Source organism: Bufo bufo, chromosome 7 (assembly GCF_905171765.1).
Source record: "Bufo bufo chromosome 7, aBufBuf1.1, whole genome shotgun sequence".
NCBI classification, from domain to species: domain Eukaryota; kingdom Metazoa; phylum Chordata; class Amphibia; order Anura; family Bufonidae; genus Bufo; species Bufo bufo.
Window position 1 is genome coordinate 47134698 of NC_053395.1, and position 21600 is coordinate 47156297.

The window sequence follows — 21600 nt, forward strand, 5'->3', positions numbered from 1 at the left end:
TCTGCTTCCAAATGTGATGGGGGCCCCTGTTCTAAAAGATGGGCGCAGGTCCGAGTGGTGTGGATGTGACATGAAGGTCTAATCCGGACAATATAGGACTGAGCTGCTGCAGGGTTACAAGCTTAGAGCTTTATGGTGACGGCTGATTATTATACACAGGACTATCATGGCGTAGTGCAGATATACTGCAGCTCTTATGTCATAGGTGACAATGCAGAAGGATAATTACACCTTTGTGAACGACGTGTCTTTACTGCCTGTTCTGTCCTGAGCAGATCTTCCCTGGCAATAGTACACAAACTGGCCGGCTGTAGTAGTGCCGTCACCTTGTTGCTCACCGCTGCGTCTGTTTCTATATAGATTTGTGTCGCTGGGATCCACATTGCTCATAATTTATAGAATGAGGCCCTTATGGATCTTACCGATTGTTGTATGTTCCGTTGAAAGGTAAGTGATTTTATTTTTTATTTTTTTTGTAGATTTGCCAAAGAGTGGTAGGTACTGTCTGTTCTGTAGATTTGCTCTTTCTCTGAAATTGTGTATTAGAAAACCAATGCCTCGTATACTCCGGATGCTGGAGTGACAGCCGAGTATTCAGAACATTGGGATTATGCTGTGGAAAGTAATCCCTGCATTTTTCCATCTTTGTGTGTGTTTTTCTCAGCCAGAATATAACAGGACCGATAAATGCTGGAAACCACCAGAGTCGGCCGTTCTGGGGAAGACCTCTTATTGCTGGAAGGTTACATTGATTCCTGGAGGCTACAGTCATTTATCTGTGCCTGACATAGGTGTACAGTGTGTCTCTCTCTTGTGTCTGTGTCTCTCTCTCTCTCGTGTCTGTCTCTCTCTTGTGTCTGTGTCTCTTTCTCTCTCTCTTGTGTCTGTGTCTCTCTCTTGTGTCTGTGTCTCTTTCTCTCTCGTGTGTCTGTGTCTCTCTGTCTCTTGTGTGTCTGTGTCTCTCTGTCTCTTGTGTGTCTGTGTCTCTCTGTCTCTTGTGTGTCTGTGTCTCTCTGTCTCTTGTGTGTCTGTGTCTCTCTGTCTCTTGTGTGTCTGTGTCTCTCTGTCTCTTGTGTGTCTGTGTCTCTCTGTCTCTTGTGTGTCTGTGTCTCTCTGTCTCTCTCGTGTGTCTGTGTCTCTCTGTCTCTTGTGTGTCTGTGTCTCTCTGTCTCTCTCGTGTGTCTGTGTCTCTCTGTCTCTCTCGTGTGTCTGTGTCTCTCTGTCTCTCTCGTGTGTCTGTGTCTCTCTCTCTCTCTCTCTCTCTCTCTCTCTCTCTCTCTCTCTCTCGTATCTGTGCCTCTCTCTCTCTCTCTCTCTCTCTCTCTCTCTCGTATCTGTGCCTCTCTCTCAAATTCAAATAAGCTTTATTGGCAGGACCAAATACATGTTAGCATTGCCAAAGCAGTTGAGTTTGCATAGGAAAAGGGGAAGAGGGTAATATAAAGGGAATGGACATAGGTCTGTGAAAGGCCTCAGTTTCTCATGTCCCTCTCAGTCTGTGACACGCTGTCACATATTGGGCAGCTCTCTTCACCATTGGCTCCTCTTCTCTTCTGTAGAATTGAAGTATCTCTTGTATCTGTGTCTCTCTCTCTCTCTCTTGTATCTGTGTGTCTCTCTCTCTCTCTTGTATCTGTGTGTCTCTCTCTCTCTCTCTTGTATCTGTGTGTCTCTCTCTCTCTCTTGTATCTGTGTGTCTCTCTCTCTCTTGTATCTGTGTGTCTCTCTCTCTCTCTCTCTTGTATCTGTGTGTGTCTCTCTCTCTCTCTCTCGTGTGTGTCTCTCTCTCTCTCTCGTGTGTGTCTCTCTCTCTCTCGTGTGTGTGTCTCTCTCTCTCGTGTGTCTCTCTCTCTCGTGTGTGTGTCTCTCTCTCTCGTGTGTGTGTGTCTCTCTCTCTCGTCTCTCTCTCTCTCTCTCTCTCTCTCTCTTTTGTGTCTGACTCCGGTGTCTCATTTCTGTCCCTTCTGTCTATACACCTCCCCTGCTTACCTCACCTAGGTACCTGTAGGGCACACTAGTGCGGTATGTTGTCAGGCAGGGACCTGAGTGACGGTGCCCCTGTAACCTCACACTGCACCGCTGAATGGGGTTGTTTTGGCTCGTTTCTGGTTCATGTAGTCACATCACATCTTAGACCTGCACCAAAGGAATAATCCACTGCGCCGCGCTCTCCTGTGCTGGATTTAGAACTCTACGAGGGCGTGGCTTAGCTGAAAGGGGCGCGGACACACTGCCTCAAAATTTGGTGCAAAGTTAGTTATTTCACACTTGTGGTAGAGGATTCTGGCAGGCAGTTCAGTCGCCGGAACTGCCTCCCGGATCCGTCAAATCGTATTGAAAATGATGGCATTTGTCAGACTGATCAGGATCCTGATCCGTAAGACAAATGCATTGAAATGCCGGATCCGTCTCTCCGGTGTCATCGGGAAAACCGGATCTGTCATTTATTTTATTTTTTTCAGATGAGCATGCGTAGACCGCAATGCCAGATTCGTTTTGCCGGATCCTGCATTAATGCATTTAATTGGGGGAAAAAATGCAGGGTCCGGCATGCTGCCGATTATCTCCATCCTGAAAAGGCAAAAAAGACTGAACTGAAGACATCCTGAACGGATTGCTCTCCATTCAAAATGCATGGGGATAAAACTGATCAGTTCTTTTACGGTATTAAGCCTCTAGGACGGAACTCAATGCTGGAAAAGAATAACGCTAGTGTGAAAGTACTCTTAGCCTACCGATAGGTGTGTGAAAAACGTGGACTGTAGTGTCTAGCCATGCCCCAGACTTACAGTTGCAAAAAAAAATATGTGAACCCTTTGGAATGATATGGATTTCTGCACAAATTGGTCATAAAATGTGATCTGATCTTCATCTAAGTCACAACAATAGACAATCACAGTCTGCTTAAACTAATACACAAAGAATTAAATGTTACCATGTTTTTGTGAACCCTTGGATTTAATAACTGGTTGAACCTCCTTTGGCAGCAATAACTTCAACCAAACGTTTCCTGTAGTTGCAGATCAGACGTGCACAACGGTCAGGAGTAATTCTTGACCATTCCTCTTTACAGAACTGTTTCAGTTCAGCAATATTCTTGGGATGTCTGGTGTGAATCGCTTTCTTGAGGTCATGCCACAGCATCTCAATCGGGTTGAGGTCAGGACTCTGACTGGGCCACTGGGCCACTCCAGAAGGCGTATTTCTTCTGTTTAAGACATTCTGTTGATTTACTTCTATGCTTTTGGTCGTTGTCCTGTTGCAACACCCATCTTCTGTTGAGCTTCAGCTGGTGGACAGATGGCCTTAAGTTCTCCTGCAAAATGTCTTGATAAACTTGGGAATTCATTTTTCCTTCGATGATAGCAATCCGTCCAGGCCCTGACGCAGCAAAGCAGCCCCAAACCATGATGCCCCCACCACCATACTTCACAGTTGGGATGAGGTTTTGATGTTGGTGTGCTGTGCCTCTTTTCCTCCACACATAGTGTTGTGTGTTTCTTCCAAACAACTCAACTTTGGTTTCATCTGTCCACAGAATATTTTGCCAGAACTGCTGTGAAACACCCAGGTGCTCTTGTTCAAACTGTAAACATGCAGCAATGTTTTTTTTGGACAGCAGTGGCTTCCTCTGTGGTATCCTCCCATGAAATCCATTCTTGTTTAGTGTTTTACATATCGTAGATTCGCTAACAGGGATGTTAGCATATGCCAGAGACTTTTGTAAGTCTTTAGCTGACACTCTAGGATTCTTCTTCACCTCATTGAGCAGTCTGCGCTGTGCTCTTGCAGTCATCTTTACAGGACGGCCACTCCTAGGAGAGTAGCAGCAGTGCTGAACTTTCTTCTCCATTTATAGACCATTTGTCTTACCGTGACTGATGAACAGCAAGGCTTTTGGAGATACTTTATAACCCTTTCCAGCTTTATGCATGTCAACAATTCTTAATCGTAGGTCTTCTGAGAGCTCTTATGTGCGAGGCATCATTCACATCAGGCAATACTTCTTGTGAAAAGCAAACCCAGAACTGGTGTGTGTTTTTTATAGGGCAGGGCAGCTGTAACCAACACCTCCAATCTCATCTCATTGATTGGACTCCAGTTGGCTGACACCTCACTCCAATTAGCTCTTGGAGATGCCATTAGTCTAGGGGTTCACATACTTTTTCCACCTGCACTGTGAATGTTTACATGGTGTGTTCAATAAAAACATGGTAACATTTAATTCTTTGTGTGTTATTAGTTTAAGCAGACTGTGATTGTCTATTGTTGTGACTTAGATGAAGATCAGATCACATTTTATGACCAGTTTGTGCAGAAATCCATATCATTCCAAAGGGTTCACATACTTTTTCTTGCAATGATTTTATACAGCCTTTGGCGCATCTATGTACCGTCTATCTACGTTTACGCGGTCGACATTTTCCATGGGAACAGTAAATCTGCCGCAGTGTGTAGTGGTAAAACGGCTGTGAGTGCTCGGGCCTAGTGTTGTCCTTCAGGCTTTGAAAACTGTAATCCGGAATAAAATCATTTAAAACTTTTTCATTAACTTTTTAGCTCACGGTGGAGAAAATGCAAGAAATGCAGCAGCATCGGCAAAAGGCCATTGAGGTGAATGAGAAGCGGCTGATCAGCAGGAAGAAATCCTTACTGAACCGCGTGCAGGAGATCCTGGACACCGTGCAGGTAACGCGTTTACATCTGATTTACATCATCCATCCACCGCACAATGTTATGGTGGTAACTGCAGCATGTAATTGACTGACTGCCTTTAAAGGCCATGTGCACCTTCGGACAATAAAAAAAAAAAAAATTATGATTGCTTTTGACTCATTTTGGCCTAAAATTAGTCTTTATTAGCAATGTTTAACCCTTTCTGAGAAACGAGGGTTAAAAACTAGGCTGTTTTCTTTGAATCCTGTCATCTGACCGCTCAGGTGTAGCTCTTATTTCTGACCTCCTGACCTCATAAACACATATTATAGCTCAATACTTATCAAACTCATAAGAATATGGCTTACATAAGCTTTCATGAGGTCAGGGGATCAGAGTGACAGGATTCAAAGAAAACAGACTGATTTTTAACCCTTGTATTTTAGAAACGGCTGAACATTTTTAATAAAGAAGAATTGAAAATTAGATTTTTAATCCAAAATGAGTAGAATGAAATCATAAATAAATGCCCCCGAAGGTGTACATAGCCTTTAAAGGGGTTGTGCCCAGTAAAGTCCTCCCCTTTCCTCGGGATAACTAACAGATCCCAGAACGAGGGTCCATTCCCCTATACTGATCGAGTGGCAGGTCGGCCATGTGCTGACAATACTCTGCTATTTCGGGCGGTCCCATAGAGAGTGAATAGAGTGGCAGGTGCATGCTTTGAACGGCCATTCATCTGTTTGGGGTTGGTGGACCCCAGCAGTTGGACCCCCACAGATCAGTTAATTATCCTGTAGATAGGGGATAACTTCAAAACCTGGCATAACCCCTTTAATTTGGTGATGCATGCTGCTCTCATAATTGTCATGAACCTATGCGTATACCATAATGTTCAGATGTCTCCAATAATTGCCTTCTAACGGGGGCGTTATCACCTGATGGGTCCTCTTTTATGGACACCTCATTCATCGTGGGCTGGCGCCTGTATAAAATAGTGCCTGTTCCGTTTGTATTGGGCTGCGTATAAATCCTTTTAACTGAGTGCCAGTTGATTTGGATATCGTCAGTGGGCGCTCTTTATTGGCCTTTTTAGGCCCCTTTCACACGAGCGAGTTTTCCACGCGGTGCAATGCGTGATGTGAGCGCATTGTGGCCCGTACTGAATCGGACCCATTCATTTCAAACGCATTAAAGCACATTGCACTCGCGCGCGCATCCGAGCTCATCCGTCACGCTCGTGTGAAAGAGGCCTTGACTTGACAGTCTGAAGAGACACCCACTGACTCGGGAGCACAGAAAGAGCACGCTCAGCTCCTCCTTCTCCTCCCATCAAAGGCATCCGTCCATGCATAAACCCTCTGCTGATGTGATTGTGGCCTGCTCTACTGAACACAGCGGATCAGCTGTTATCTGTTCAGAAACCTGGCAGTAAGTGTTTTAATATTCCTGCAGCGCCTCCACAGGGGAAATGAAGTATTGCACAGTGCTCATTGAAACCAATGGGATTGTCTGTGTGATACAGGACAGGTCCTCCCAGGCGAGAAGACGCTTGCTGTAACCGCTCTCTTCTCAGGCCAAGAGATGGGGATCCTGAATAGAGGGCCCCTTTTATGTATCAAAACCCACGAAAAGCTTTTGTGATGACCTCTTTTTATGTATATTGTATTGATTTCTGATCTACCTTGTGATTTTGACATGTGAAGTAAGGTAGACTATTTTGGCTTCTTTAATTGGCACAATGTAACTTTAGGGATCTGTAATTCCCAGTATGACTCGTAAGCGGTGCCCATCTCCAGAGGTGCAGATTCCTCATAGCGAACGTACTGCATGCAAATGATCTAAAAATATAATGGTGAATGCAGAATTAATTGATCTGCGCTGCAGAATGGAAGATATCGGTGGGTCTGTGCTAGTCTCGAATGACCCTGCACACCCCGAGGACGTGCTTAAAGTGGTATTCCCATCTTGGACAATGGGGGCATATCGCTAGAATATGCCCCCATTGTCTGATAGGTGAGAACGAAGCGGGGAGCGATGTGGCTGGAGGACCCTGGATTTCCCAGGGTGCATTCACCACCAAGCGCTGCTCCCATTGAAGTGAATGGGAGCGCACCGCGCATGCGTGGCCCATGCTCCCATTCATTTCTATGGGGCTGACGGCAATAGCCGAGCCAGCGCTTGGCTTTTTCGGCGGCCCATAGTAATGAATGGAGGGCGGCTGCGCATGCGCAGTGCGCCCTCCGTTCATTTTCCGGCTCTGTTCTCATTGTAGGTGCGGGTCCCAGTGGTGGGACCCGCACCTATCAGACAATGGGGGCATAATTTATGATGAGGTGTGCCCAGAATGATCATATGACATCCTGCAGTGTCCCCTTATCAGACAGTGGGTGGAGCACCGTATAAAACGCCATTTGCGCAAAAAAATGACCTAGAAAAATGACATAGGGGTATTATAAATGACCCCCACTGTATTTTCATTGACAGGATTTGGTGCAATAAGTTCCTCCTGAAAAATGCAATTTTGCTGATAGCTGGGCGTTACGATTCCCCTCGTCAATCGGGTGTGTCCCTATACAGCCTGAGACTGTCAGCAATAATTGAACAATGTCAGACATGCGTAAGACCCCTGCAGACGAGCGTGTGTCTCGCTGCGATTCCGCAGCGCGGCACTTGTCCTGAGCTTCCAGGACTGCCGGGGTCACATAGCATTATATTGATTTATGATGCTTTGTCACCCTTACAGTCCTGGAGTCTATTAGATGACACTGACAGCATTAGGTCAGTGTTATGCCATACATTCCTGAACTCTAAAGGTTATATAGCATCATAAGTCATTATAATGCTATGTGACCCCAGCAGTGCTGGGAAGTTCAGGCCGAAGCTGCGCTGCGGACTCGCAGCGTGACACACGCTCGTCTGCAAGAGGGCCTAATGGCATCCACTTTGACAAGAGGAACTTATTCTTACATTTCTACGAGGAATAACATAGGTCAAATTCTAGAAAAGGTGCTCGGGAATGAAATACAGGTTAGGGTGGAGGCACTCGACCCTATGTATTTTGGGGGGCCGCAAAAAATCTGTGCTGCGTTGTTTTTTTGTATCATTACTTATCCTTGTCTGCAAAACGCGTTACCGCTGCAGTATTTGACAGAGCCTATAAGAGTGACCTTCTTTTTGGATGAAAATCAGACCTTTTTTCTGATCCGATGAAACACCATTAGGGTCCATTCACATGTCTGTTGTTTCTTTCCTGATATGTTCAGTTTTTGCGGAACAGATCTGGACCCATTCATTTCAATGGTCCTGAAAAAAATCACTCAATGTCTGTTTTTTTTTTTTTCAGACCCATTGAAAATGAATGGGTTCAGATCTGTTCACAAAAAACTGAACAGATCAGGAAAGAAACAACGACGTGTGAATGGACCCTAAGAGTTTGTCCCTATGGGGCAACAAAAAGGCTTGAAAAATCCACGTCAGTTACATGCAGATTTTGGCGCAGATTTCATCCTATATATTGCAAAGGGTGAAATTCGCCGTCAATGTCTGTGCAGATTTTTTTTTTTTTTACACAGCATGTGGATGAGATTTGTTTCATCCACATCCATTTTGCTACGACTGTAAAGAAATTTCTTCCCGCAGTTTTATGACACAAAATCCACAGTGTATATGTCCCGTGTTTGGACGACTCTTAAAGGGATAGTCCCTTCTGGGACCTGATGGCATATCACTAGGATATGTGATCAGTGTCAGATAAGAGCAGATCCCAGGCCTGGGACCCCTTCTATCTCCAAAGGGACCCCTGAAGTGAGCAGGCAGTAGAAGCCAAGTGACCGTCCCTTAGCGGTGAATGGAACTCCCCTCCCATGGAGATGCGCGGTGTGCTCGTCGCACCTATCTGACATTGATGGCAATCCTAGCGATATGCCATCAATGTCCCAGATGGGAATACCTCTTTATGGTGGATTCACACACAGTTTTTAATAGCATTTTTCATCACTTTATGTTTTTAGTGGTGTCATTGCAGATTCTACCAATTTTATCGGGAATCACAGCACTGCAGGGCATCGCTTTTATTCCCAACAAAAATGTGGACATTATGGGCGGACCCCATTGTAAGTCAGTGGGAGTCAGTCGGTCGTCATCAATCCGTTGGGATCATTCCATTTAATGATGGAAAACATGACTCATATGTGAACAAAGCTTAACTTGTTTTTACAGGGAACTGTTTGCTGACTGGTATGTAAACTGTCAGCCTACACCAGTAACCTGAAGGTCCCCTGGGGCATCGGTGTTGTTGTCTTGTCATACACCATGGCACAGGTATAAATGGGAATGACGACAAGGATTTATATTGTAAAGTGCACCAGTCGTTCTTTATGCTGTTTTTGAATCACGTATAGGGAATCAGTAGAGGCACCTGCTGAGACCCTCGACTGATTTGCTAAATTGAAGGGGGCAGAGCACTCGGGTGAGCGCTGTTCCCCTTCATTCTTGTTTAGCATCCTTCTCGCAGGGGTCTAATCGGTTTCTGAGTCTATACGCCCCCACCCAAACTCATGAACCAAACCCTCTAATATGAGAACAAATAGGGACGTGTTCCTCACTGTATACCAGGGGTACTCATACTTTTTGTAAAGGTCCACCTACCTGGTATGCCATCGGGTGAAGGTCCAAGCTGAAAAAATGTAAGGAGGGACAACGCCAGTGTCCTCTAGAGTGGTGGAGGTGCAGTAGACATCGCATATCTAGATTTTAGTAAGGCTTTTGACACTGTCCCACATAGAAGACTTATCAATAAACTGCAGTCATTGAGCATGGACTCCCATATTGTTGAGTGGATTAGGCAGTGGCTGAGTGACAGACAGCAGAGGGTTGTAGTCAATGGAGAACATTCAAAACAAGGTCATGTTACCAGTGGGGTTCCACAGGGATCTGTACTGGACCAATTTGTTTAATATCTTCATAAGTGATTATTGCAAAAGGCCTCGATGGTAAGGTTTGTCTTTTGCTGATGACACAAAGATATGTAACAGGGTTGATGTTCCTGGAGGGAAACGCCAAATGGAAAAGGATTTAGGAAAACTAGAAGAATGGTCAGAACTCTGGAAACTGAAATTTAATGTGGATAAGTGCAAGATAATGCACCTGGGGCGTAAAAACCCAAGGGGCAGAATATAGAATATTTGACACAGTCCTGACCTCAGTATCTGAGGAAAGGGATTTTGGAGTAATTATTTCAGAAGACTTAAAGGTGGGAAGACAATGTAATAGAGCAGCACGAAATGCCAGCAGAATGCTTGATGTATAGGGAGAGGTATAAGCAGTAAAAGAGTGAAGTGCTTATGCCGCTGTACAGAACACTGTGAGACCTCACTTGGAGTATTGTGCGCAGTACTGGAGGCCATATCTCCAGAAGGATATAGATACTCTAGAGAGAGTTCAGAGAAGAGCTACTAAACTGGTACATGGATTGCAGGATAAAACTTACCAGGAAAGGTTAAAGGACCTTAATATGTATAGCTTGGAAGAAAGAAGAGACAGAGGGGACATGATAGAAACTTTAAATACATAAAGGAATCAACTCGGTGAAGGAGGAGAGCATATTTAAAAGAAGAAAAACTTACCACAAGAGGACACAGTTTTAAATTAGAGGGGCAAAGGTTTAAAAGTAATATAAGGAAGTATTACTTTACTGAGAGATAGTGGATTGCATGGAATAGCCTTCCTGCAGAAGTGGTAGCTGCAAATACAGTGAAGGAGTTTAAGCGTGCATGGGATAGGCATATGGCTATCCTTTATATAAGATAGGGCCAGGGGCTATTCATAGTATTCAGTATATTGGGCAGACTAGATGGGCCAAATGGTTCTTATCTGCTGACACATTCTATGTTTCTATGTTTCTTATGTTTCTATTTTACAATAAGCCACGCCTCTAATCCTGCCTGGTCCCCTTTGGGCCCCCCACACAGTAATGGTTCCCTCTGAGTGTCCCAACACAGTAAGAATGCTGCTTGCTGCCCCCCCCCCCCCCCCCCCGACAGTAAAATGATGCCTCTTGTTGCCCCCCCCCCCCCCCAAGACAGTAATATGATGCCCCCTGTTGCCTCCCCTAGACAGTAATGATGCCCTTTGGTGCTCCCCTCAATATGATGCCACAGTATGAGGCTATAGATACAGTTGAAATCAGGAATGCGGGGGTCCGGACAGCTGGCATTGGCTTTGGGGTCTACTGCACTGTTTTATATACGGTAAGCCGGCCTATACTAACAGGGCACGCTTTTTGGCATATGCCAGGTGTTTGGAAGACCTACGGATCCCTTCAGTCTGTACCCCAGGAGCTTTTCTGGCACATACGCTGGATGATTTGCCAATCCGTGATGTGACCAGGCCCTAAGCATTTATTAGTGGTGTAGACTGATTAAAACTGGATCCTGGTCACCATCGTGATTTCCCGGTGTTTTGTTCTGATGGCAGACTCTGACAAGCCTGTTTGTGCCCAGAGCCGTATAGGCGGTTAGTGAAGCGTGGCGCCTTCAGCGGCTTCTAAGACGTGATCTCCCGGGTGTATACTCCTGCATTGATTGACTTCATAAGAATAGTGAGGAATCCAGCGCTTGCCTCCTGTTTACTATGTCTCTCCTGGTTACCATCACGTCCATAGACACATGAACAGGCAGCTCTTTGTATGTATGCCCCCTGCAGCCAGGCTACTATTCACCCAGAGCTCAGCAACCGGCCCAGTCTGCCCCAGACCTGCGGATGACCACAACCGAGGATCTGCACCGCTTGGGTGTCAGGAGGTATTATATCTGGGGTGTCCTTTTTGTTCTTCATTGTAATTTCAGGATTTTATGAAAACTTCCACAAACTGTATTTCTGCATTCAATATATCGTTGTAATGTAGGGCTTAGAAAATTAGGATCTGATCCATCCGTCTCAACCCCCCCCCACCCTCCGGTGGAACCATCAGCCTCACCCCACCCCGCTGTCAGATCCATCTCCATCCAAACCCCCACACCCATGCAGATTCACACTGAGTTTTTTGGAAGAGGATTTGAAGGAGATCTGCCCGCAGGATTTTCAGCCAAGGCCAGAAGTGGATCCACCAGGAAAGAAGAGTATAAGGCTCCATTCACACGTCCGCAATTCCATTCTGCATTTTGCGGAACGGAATTGCGGACCCATTCATCCCTGTGCGGCCCCGATCTGGAATTGCGGACCCGCACTTCCGGGTCCGCAATTCCGATCCTGAAAAAAATAGAACATGCCCGCAAAACACACACGGATGTGTGAATGGACCCTAAATCCATTCATCCTTCCTTTTATATTTCCGACTCCTTTCTAATCCACTTCTGGCTTTGGCTGGAAATCCTGAAAGCAGATCAGCTTCAAATCCTGTGTGAATTTAGCCTTACACTGTGTTCATTCACATGAATAGCAAGCATCTAGTGCAGGCATCCTCAAACTGCGGCCCTCCAGCTATTGCAAAACTACAACTCCCAGCATGCCCCAACAGCCTACAGGTATCAGCCTACAGCAGGGCATTGTGGGAGTTGTAGTTTTACAACAGCTGGAGGGCCGCTGTTTGAAGATGCGTGATCTAGTACATGGTTTAATCGAGATCTCCAGAACGGGAACCTTGGGCCCTGAGTGGGGACTTCCTGACCCGCTGAGATGTTGGGTGGTTCCTATGTTGATTTGTATGTTATACACATTATGTATTGGTTATACTCTGCATGTTGTATATTTGCATACTAGTCAGTTCGAAGGAGTCATTTTTCTTCTATTTCCTTGTTGAATGTAGGTAAAGACCGTTTCGAGTTTCGAGCCCAATGCAGAGAATCAGAATTTAGATCAAAGCTCCCCTCTGAAAAACATGAATGGCTTTGCCATTCTTCCAAATGCACTTCACTTTCCAGTGTTCTCTGCCCAAAATGGGCCTGCAAAGTTTGAGAAATCGGCGGAAGACCTGATTTCCAAAAAAGAGCTAAAACTCACGGAGAAAATCACTACTAAGGAATGTAAAGACTGTACGTCTGTGACACAGAACAAAACCCCTACGGCAGACAGTGCAAAGGTTGTATCCACAGAGGGCGCCGACGGCTCAGTTCCAGAATCCCCACCATGCGATCTACCACCTACCACCAAGGAGGCTCCAGATCCTTACGTGATGAGCTTACAAAACCTCTTGAAGAAGTCGCGGGAGTACATTGAGCAAAGCAGAAGAAGCATGAAAGGCAGCTCGAAGGGAGCTTCTACTGAGAGTCATTCGGACAAGGAAAACGATACTATTAAAATTAGTGACTCTATAAAAGAAAAGACTAGACTGGCACATAGAAGTCGAAGCTCCAGCCCTTTGATGGTTGACAAGCCAATGTTAAATAAGTCCAATACCCTGTTACAAGCTGCCTTATCTCAAGGTTCTCCACCAACGTTCTCCAAAGTGGATGTTCCTTCAAGACAGGAAATGTCCTCTGGTGCCGAGAACGATTCTGATGAAGAACTTCGAAGTGGATATTTGCTCGACTATGAAAGTAACATGATTAAAAGCCTTACTGGTTCTTATGCCAAACTACCAAGTCCTGAGCCAAGTTTAAGCCCCAAAATGCACAGAAGGAGACCCAGGCCCTTATCGGCCGGGAACATTGTAATAAACCACCCAGTAAATGCCTATGAGTTAAGCCCTAAAGAAAAAGGTAAAATTATGGACCTGAGCCACCCCGAAACAAATGAAAAAACGCCATTTTCTGACTTTGTGCCAAAAGATGTCGATAAAGTAATCCCATCTTCCATGAAAAGACATTCCTTCAGTGAAAATCTCGACCTCGTCCCGAATTGGAACAGACACTCGAGAAGTAGCTCAAAGATGGACCCTGACAACAGAATCATTAACTCAAGGACTGTCACTGTCCAGTGCACAAGTCCTTGCTCTGCAAACACACTGGATGGGAGCGTCTTAAGCCACCATGTTGACCTTCCGACCCCAGCGTCGGATAATGTACAGAAGCCATGTGTTCCTTTGGAGATGGTGAAGCGAAATTCACCTGCAGAACTTAATAAGTCTTACGATGTGGAAACCCCATCTCCTATTTTAATGCAAAGCCAGAGTACAACGCAAGCCTCTGACACACCTAACGTGTCCTCCACGAGGGGGCAGTTCATTGAGGACAACCTTGACGTTCAGGTTAAGCGGCGACTTGATCTGGATCTGGACAGCACACAGAGCGAACACTCGCCCGTGCCAAGTGAGGAGGAGAAAAGGTGGCTTCATGAGAGGAGAAATCGCAGTGGGTCCCTCGGTGCATCCAAGAGTGAGATGTTACTGAATAGCACATTAGGTAGGAGTCCAGTGTATCTTTGCATATATACATGAGAGAACCTGTTGGCAGGATCAACCCTATTAAACCAGGCTTACTGCCTGATACTGCTGATTAAAAGGATACCTATATTGTGAATCTCTATTGTGGCGTTCCCAGGAAAGAGATACTTTAATTTTTTTATGCATATGACCTCTTCAGTGCACCAAGGGGTAGAGCCTAGCCCCTCAGTGCACCTCAGCATTTCAATGCTGGCCACGCCATTTTGTACAGTGACGCCCTCATTTGCATAAAGAATGAAAGTCTTTTCTCTTGGCAACACTGCAACTGATTCTTACAGCATTGGTATTATTAACTGGCAGGATCAACCCCACCAGGCAGTTTGCCTAGTTTTATAGGATTGATTCAGCTTTTTTTTTTTTTTTTTGTATATTCTTGCCCTTCCTATGTTTTTTGGTTATATAAAATCTGTGATGATGTGAGAACATATCACATGACCTTGGTGAACCGTCACAGCCTACAGAGCTGACATTCTGTCCGTAGAGCCACGACGTCTTCGTGTATGATGATCTGCTTTCTTGCGTTTAGTTCACTCTTACAAGGGCACCAGAATTTAGCACGCAAATGTTGCAGACCCTTTTTTTTTTTGCCTTGCCCGACAAGGGCGTGGGAAGGGGCAGAGCTAAGCGGCACAGCGGAGTAACTTAAGGCTACCTGCATGCGTTGTGGATTATGCACGGCTTTTCGCGCTGAAAAACCGGAGCTTAGTATAGTTCTAGCAAAGTGAGTGAGATTTGGCAAGTCTCGTGCAAACTTTGCATATACTTTCCGTGTGGAAATTGACCTGCCGTGCAGATTTTGAGATCGGCAGCATGTCAGTTGTTTCTGCGGATTTTTAGCGTGGATTTTACCATCGCAATTGGGGCAAATCCACCTCAAAATCTGCAAGTAATACATGTCGGTTTGGTGTGGAAATGCAGAGAAATCCATACGAAAACCCACACCCCTGTGCAGGTACCCTAAGATGTGCCAAAATTCAAGTTAAGGCCCCATTCATGCACATGACCGGTGGTTTGATCTGCATCTGAGCCACATTTTTTTGCAGCTCGGATGCGGGCCCGTTCACTTCAATGGGGCTGCAAAAGATGCGGACAGCACACCATGTTCTGTCCGCCTCTGTTGCTCTGTTCCGTAGCCCTGACAAAAAAAGAACATGTCCTATTCTTGTCCGTTTTGTGGAGAAGAATAGGCATTTCTATTATTGATGGCCCGCTTCATTTTACAAATAGCGGAACGCACACGGGTGGCATCCGTGTTTTTCAGATTCGCAATTTGCACACCGCAAAGCGTGGCACGGTCGTGTGAATGTCCCCTCAAGTGAATAAAGTATCTTGCATTGATGTGTACCATATTAGGTCTGTGCCCTCCAGGAAACCATAGCCTTATGTTTAACGTCATGTTGTAGAAAACGTTCTGAACGCTGTCTCTCTTATGTTTAGAGGATAACCTGAAGAAGAAGATGTTGGCTTTTGAAGAAATGAGGAAGAAACTGGAAGAACAGCACGCTTATCAGCTGTCACTGCTGATGGCTGAACAGGAAAGGGAGCAGGAGCGGCTTCAGAGGGTAATCCAATATCGTAAGGAGCGTGCACACATCTGCAGAAGATTAGCGCACGTCTCTGGAGCGCCTTAGAGGGTATCATTTACAGTTTGACAATGGACAGGACTTTTCAAGAAACTAGATTGCACTCCTGCTTAATGTACTCCAAATAAGCAGCTGCAGTAGTAAGTTGATAGACCCCCATATAACCACGATAGCTTGCAGATGAGCCCAATATATGGCCCGAAGATGTAGTCTCAGACATCTTGACCTTTGTCCCATACTCCTCATGGACTTTGCCGCACATCATGCTTTTGACTTCTGGGGGAGGATCTACCCTTTCCAAGCCCACCTTCAGGCAGGGTCTAAGCAGGAGCATGATGTCGCAACATACTGGCATCAATGCAATGGCTACCGGTCATTCAGATTTACTGGCCCCCTGTTTGCCCTTGGACTGGTAGATGAATGGTTGACTAAGAAGTAGGCTTTGTTGACATCTCTATTTGGGGATCCGGCAGTGAAGTAGAGGACCCGGCAGTATGCTCTGTGCTGGAACAGCCTGCCGAATCCTCTACCTCACCGCCAGATGCCCAATGAATGCATCGAGGTGCAGTAGGGATTTGGCCGATTTCCACAATATATGCCGGGTGTCGATGGGACAAAAACTGTTGCGTGCACGTTTTTATTTTATTTTTTTGGACTATGCAACCGTCTGCATTTGTGACAGATCTCTGAAACGGAGATGTGAACACAGCCTTAGCCATTTCTGGTTTAGATATTATGAAATAACATGTTTATATGAAGGGATAGCTTCCCCAAAAACTAGAATTAAACCTCCTTTTCTCTGTGATGGACCTTTTATGGACCTACTGTATTATCTCAAGTGATTGTGGCAAATGGGGGAGCATAGGGTATACTGTTCATCTCATTGTCCTCTGTCTAAGCCGTCAGGAATCCTGTGAGTGCAGGATATTACTCTATCTGGACCACCTCTGAAGAAGTAACCTTAATTGGTCACAGCTGGTATCTCCTTTTTATGTTTTTATGTTTTTATTTTATTATTTTTTTAATTGTTCTATGTATCTTTCAGGAGTTTGAAGAAGAAGGAAGAAGTCTGAGGGTCAAAGGTGTCGACCAGCCTTCTGCACAAGCTGGTTTGGATAGTAGCAGGATGAGGCCTGACTTGGTCAGTATAAGTGAAGGCAGTCCACCTGAGAGTCATTTTGACAATAGTCACTCCGTCAGCACAGGTAAACCCCTGTCTTAGGTTTATATTTGGAGATTCAGAAAACATTTAAAGAGTCACTTTGTTTTCACACAATTGTACATAAACCAATAGTACGAGCAACCACAAGAAAATTTGTAATATGTTTTATCAGTGAGAAATGTCTAGTTCTCATGTTACCAGCTGTTTACCACCCCCTTCCCTTGCTCATTGCTTTTCACTTTGAAAAATGATTTGCATTCCATCTTGAGATGGCTGACATGTCTATGGAGGGCGGAGGTGCATGATTGAGATGGGACTCAAATAGAGACTCTAAAGAGACTGCACAACTATGTAGGAGATTTTTTTTTATCTCAACCCAAGTGCTAAATTCACAACCATAATCTTGGAGCTGCTACTGAGTCAGTAAGAGAAGCTTAGGAAGCAGCTTCTCCTCTACTTTCTGTGTGCAGTGGATGGCAGCGTGTCTCCATCCACCACGTCTGAGAGAACTGCAAACTAGATGTTTAGCATGTACAGAGGAAAATGGCAAAAAAAATGAGATACACTGGTCATATAATGGCCAGAAAGTGGTATTCCTCATATAGACACACTGTACTATTGATTAATGCACAGTTTGTTGAAAGGTTAGGTATGCTTTAAATTTATGTCTATTATATAATATATCTGCATTTATTAAAGGGGTTGTTAAGTGGCTTAATATTTATTGCCTATCCTTAGGAAAGGTCATCAATATCAGATGGGCGGGGGTCTGACTCCCATCCTCCCCCGATCATATGTTTGAAGGAGTCGCGATGCTCGTCCTGCTTCCTTATCAAAATCACCTGTGAGACGGCACAGTGTAATTACAATTGCTCCGTCCTATTCAAGTGAATGGGATGGGCAGTTGTAATTACACTGCATCACCGCTGCAAAGAAGACGGCATGCAGGTAGCTTTGAAGAGGAAGTAGCACTCGCATGAGACCCGCTACCCATTCAAATAGCTGATCAGACCTCTGCCCATCTGATATTGATGAAGTGGTTAAAGTGGTTGTCCAGGTTCACCCTTTACACTGCTAGGTGGAGGCTTCTGCCAAGCGGTGTTCCCGGTGACGTCATCAGCTCTGAAGGGCAGGCTTTAGCGCTGCCCTAGCCATTTTACAGACTAGTGCTGGTGACGTCACCGGGCCCACTGCTAGGAGGAAGCCACCGCCTAGCTTTTCCCATGGAGAGCCCAGTATGTCACCGGCTCTCCAAAAAAAGCCTTTTTCCCTGTGGGATTTCATGCTCCGATGCTCATGTGTAGGGGAAGAAGGGGCTATGTCCAGGTTTAGCTCTGAACAGAGCTGAACCCGGACAACCCCTTTTAAGCAACCCCCTTTAAAGTGCAATATTGGTCATTGTGCGGTTGAGGTCATGCAGCTGTACAGTTAAATTCCAAGTGCAGTAAAGAAATCTTTGAAGATATAATTTCATTTTTAGGACTGAAGGTTGAAAATGCTAGCAATCAACCCCTAAAATAGGAAACCCAGTGACTGTTCAGTCTGCTTGCCACTTGCATAATAATTGGCACTCCGATTGCATGGCTTTGTTTATGTCTTTTGCTCATTCCCGTGGTAATCTCTGTCCTCTATTTTTACAGTTGGATCACTTATTGCTCCTTCGCAGCATAGTTATGCTTCTACAGTTGAGTCATCATTCAGTCTTTGGGGATCAGCGGAGAGAAGAGCACCAAAAATATCAGCCTCAAGGCCCCTTAACAGACCAAAGACCAGATGGTCTCAGGTGACTTGTTTACTGGAATCTTTGGTGTAAACTTTTTCTCCTGTGTCATTAAAACTCCCCATTAGGTTACACAGGGAGCACTTTAATTGTTGTTGACACTAACATGACATTTAGCGGCACGGTGTCAAGTAGTCCCTACACAGTGCCTAACTTTAAAGGGGTTTTCTGAGATCAGGAAAAAGGGGGAAATGCCATAAGATGAAAGAAGCACCATTACTCATCTAATGAATCCACCCATTCACTTTGCTACGGTGATCATGTGGCCGCCGCAGCCAATCACTGGCCTCAGTGGTCTTGTGCCATACACCACTGAGGCCAGTGATTGACTGCAGTAGTGGCATGTCATAGCTACAGCATAGTCAAAGACTGGCAGGGACCACTGGAGTGGTGGTTGGTTTATCTGGTGAGTAATAGTTTTTTTGTCATTTTATGGCATCTCCCCTTTTCCCCAAGTTTTTTTTTTTTTTTAATCTTGGGAAATTCTATTAATTTAATTTCCTAAAGGTTTTATTACATAGATGATGAAATTAAGCAAGCAGCAGAAAATGATGCATAGAAAAAAACATTACTGAATTAGGGTACATTTACATGTCCGCAACTGTTTTGCGGTCTGCAAATTGCGGATCCGTAAAACACGGGCACCGGCCATGTGCGTTCCGCATTTTGCGGACCGCACATGGCCTGCACTATAATAGAAATGCCTTTTCTTGTCCGTGGTTGCAGACAACAAATTTGCAGAATGGATGCGGACGTGTGAAAGGACCCTTACTGGCTTGTTAAATTCTCATTTCTGCCCTGATGCTCTGGTTCTCCCTGACGGAATGACCTGATGTACATCCATGTGTCTTTTGCTTCTGATCACTGAGTTCATGTGCCGTGATTGGTTGCTGCGGTCAGATGGATGTATAGCACTTCATTGCTTCAGGAAAGTAAAAAGACTGGCATGGAACAATCGACACTGACGTGGCGGGGCATTTATCAGGTCAGTAATGTTTTTTTTTTTTTTTTTTTACTTTATAAAATTTAATACAGTTAGTTTATTTATTCAACTCTCAGGCAACCCCTTTAAGATTGCATAAGTGTCCGATAAGCCACATTATTAAAACTTTTTAAGGGGAATTCCAGGCTCCGAATATTGTGACAAATCCTTAGGATATTTTCTTAATATCTAATTAGTCAGGGTCTGATACCTCACATCCCCACTGATCAGCTGTTCCCTGCAGCCTCTGTTGCTGGAACTAGCACTGTGAATGGAACAGGAAGCACAGCGCCATTCATTTCAATGGCTGCCAAGCTGCAGTAACCCAGCATGGCTGCTAAACTTTGAACGGCACTGTAGGGTGTCAGACCCTCACTGACCTGCTGTATCTTGAGGATTTGTCACCAATATTAGGAGCCTAGAAACCCTACTAAAGGGGTTCTCCGGCTTTCCTGTATTGATGACCTATCCTCAAATCGGCGGGGGTCAACACCTGGCACCCCTGTCGATCAGCTGTATGAGGAGACTGCGCACATGCCCTCTCCTGCTCTCCGCTGCTTTGCCATAGACCGCAGTGGTGAACAGGAAGAGAGAAGGGAGATGGCACCTGCACGCGCCCTCTCCTCATACAGCGGATGGGCCGGGTGTCGGACCCCCACCAATCTGATATTGATGACCTGAGGATAGGTCATCAATATAGGAGAGCCCGGAGAACCCCTTTAACATCTAATAAAAATGCACTACCTCATCGCCCTGGGAGGTTGTGATGTCCCTTAGCAAAGCCATGGATTTAGCCCTCAGCACTTCTGTGCTTCACCTCTGCTTCTGGACACTGTTAACCGCTGTCACCAGCGTCAGGTTTTCATACATTTCTCTTCTCTTTTAAGGTTTACAGTCCACAAATGCAAAGAAAATTTAGTAAAGTGACGGCACTGGCCAAAGGTTTTCTTACACGAAGATTAATGCAGACCGAGAAGCTAAAGGCTCTAAAGCAAACAGTGAAGGTATGTCCACCGTTATGATTATTCTATGTTCTCTGTCGCACTATTTTATATCATTTTATATTTTATATCATTTTTCGACTGAGTACAAACTAAAGAGGGATGATTCTGCAGCAAGCGTTTCCATTTTACAGACATAACTGATTTGTGGTTGCTTCTGTTAGGATACTGCAGAATTCATCCGATCATTTCATACTGAGTTCCAGCCAAGCAGAGGACTTGTGTCTGTCCAGGACATTTCATTACAGGAAAGAGTCATTGCTCAGGTAAGTGATTAAAGCTTTGGTCCAAGTTCATTCGCTTTAGATATGTCTGTTTCAGATTTCTAGCCCCCCCATCTTATTATGCAAATATTAAAGGGGTTGTCCCTCTCTATAGACATGAATATGAGCATCAGAAATGGCTGAACCTGTACATTTTGCTCTTTCTATATGCCCCATTTACAGTCAAATGATAGTCTTTGGCTGTTTCAGACACACCCATTTAAAGGGGTTGTCTCAATTCAGCAAGTGGCATTTATCATGTAGAGAAAGTTAATACGAGCCACTTACTAATGTATTGATATTATCCATGTTGCTTCCTTTGCTGTCTGGATTCATTTTTTCATCACGTTATACACTGCTCGTTTCCACGGTTACAGACCACCTTGTAATCCATCAGAGGTGGCCGTGCTTGCACACTACAGGAAAAAGCCCCACACTCTCTGGTGGCCAGGACCATGGGAGTGCCTTGTATTAACTTTCTCTACATGATAAATGCCATTTGCTGAAGGGAGACAACCCCTTTAAGTCTTTGGAGAGGGATGGAGCATGCGTATTCTGATCTTCAGCCAAAAGCAGATCCATCATTCTCAACAATGTTAGGCCTCTTTCACACTTGCGTTGTCCGGATCCGGCGTGTGTACTCCACTTGCCGGAATTACACTCCGGATCCGGAAAAACGCAAGTGTACTGAAAGCATTTGAAGACGGAACCGTCTTCCAAATGCGTTCAGTGTTACTATGGCACCCAGGACGCTATTAAAGTCCTGGCAGCCATGGTAAAGTGTAGTGGGG

General features: G+C 45.1%; 1 protein-coding gene across 2 annotated transcripts in view; it reads left to right on the forward strand.

Annotated features, from left to right (window-relative positions):
- The window catches only part of CCP110 (centriolar coiled-coil protein 110), a 72475-nt gene that overhangs the window by 31623 nt on the left and 19252 nt on the right, over nucleotides 1-21600 (forward strand). For both annotated transcript variants that reach the window (XM_040440523.1, XM_040440524.1), the window contains exons 3-9: nucleotides 4561-4689; nucleotides 12464-13997; nucleotides 15476-15600; nucleotides 16667-16826; nucleotides 18424-18566; nucleotides 20433-20549; nucleotides 20711-20812. In XM_040440523.1, coding sequence (XP_040296457.1) covers nucleotides 4561-4689; nucleotides 12464-13997; nucleotides 15476-15600; nucleotides 16667-16826; nucleotides 18424-18566; nucleotides 20433-20549; nucleotides 20711-20812 — 2310 coding nt within the window. The remainder of the gene's footprint in view (nucleotides 1-4560; nucleotides 4690-12463; nucleotides 13998-15475; nucleotides 15601-16666; nucleotides 16827-18423; nucleotides 18567-20432; nucleotides 20550-20710; nucleotides 20813-21600) is intronic.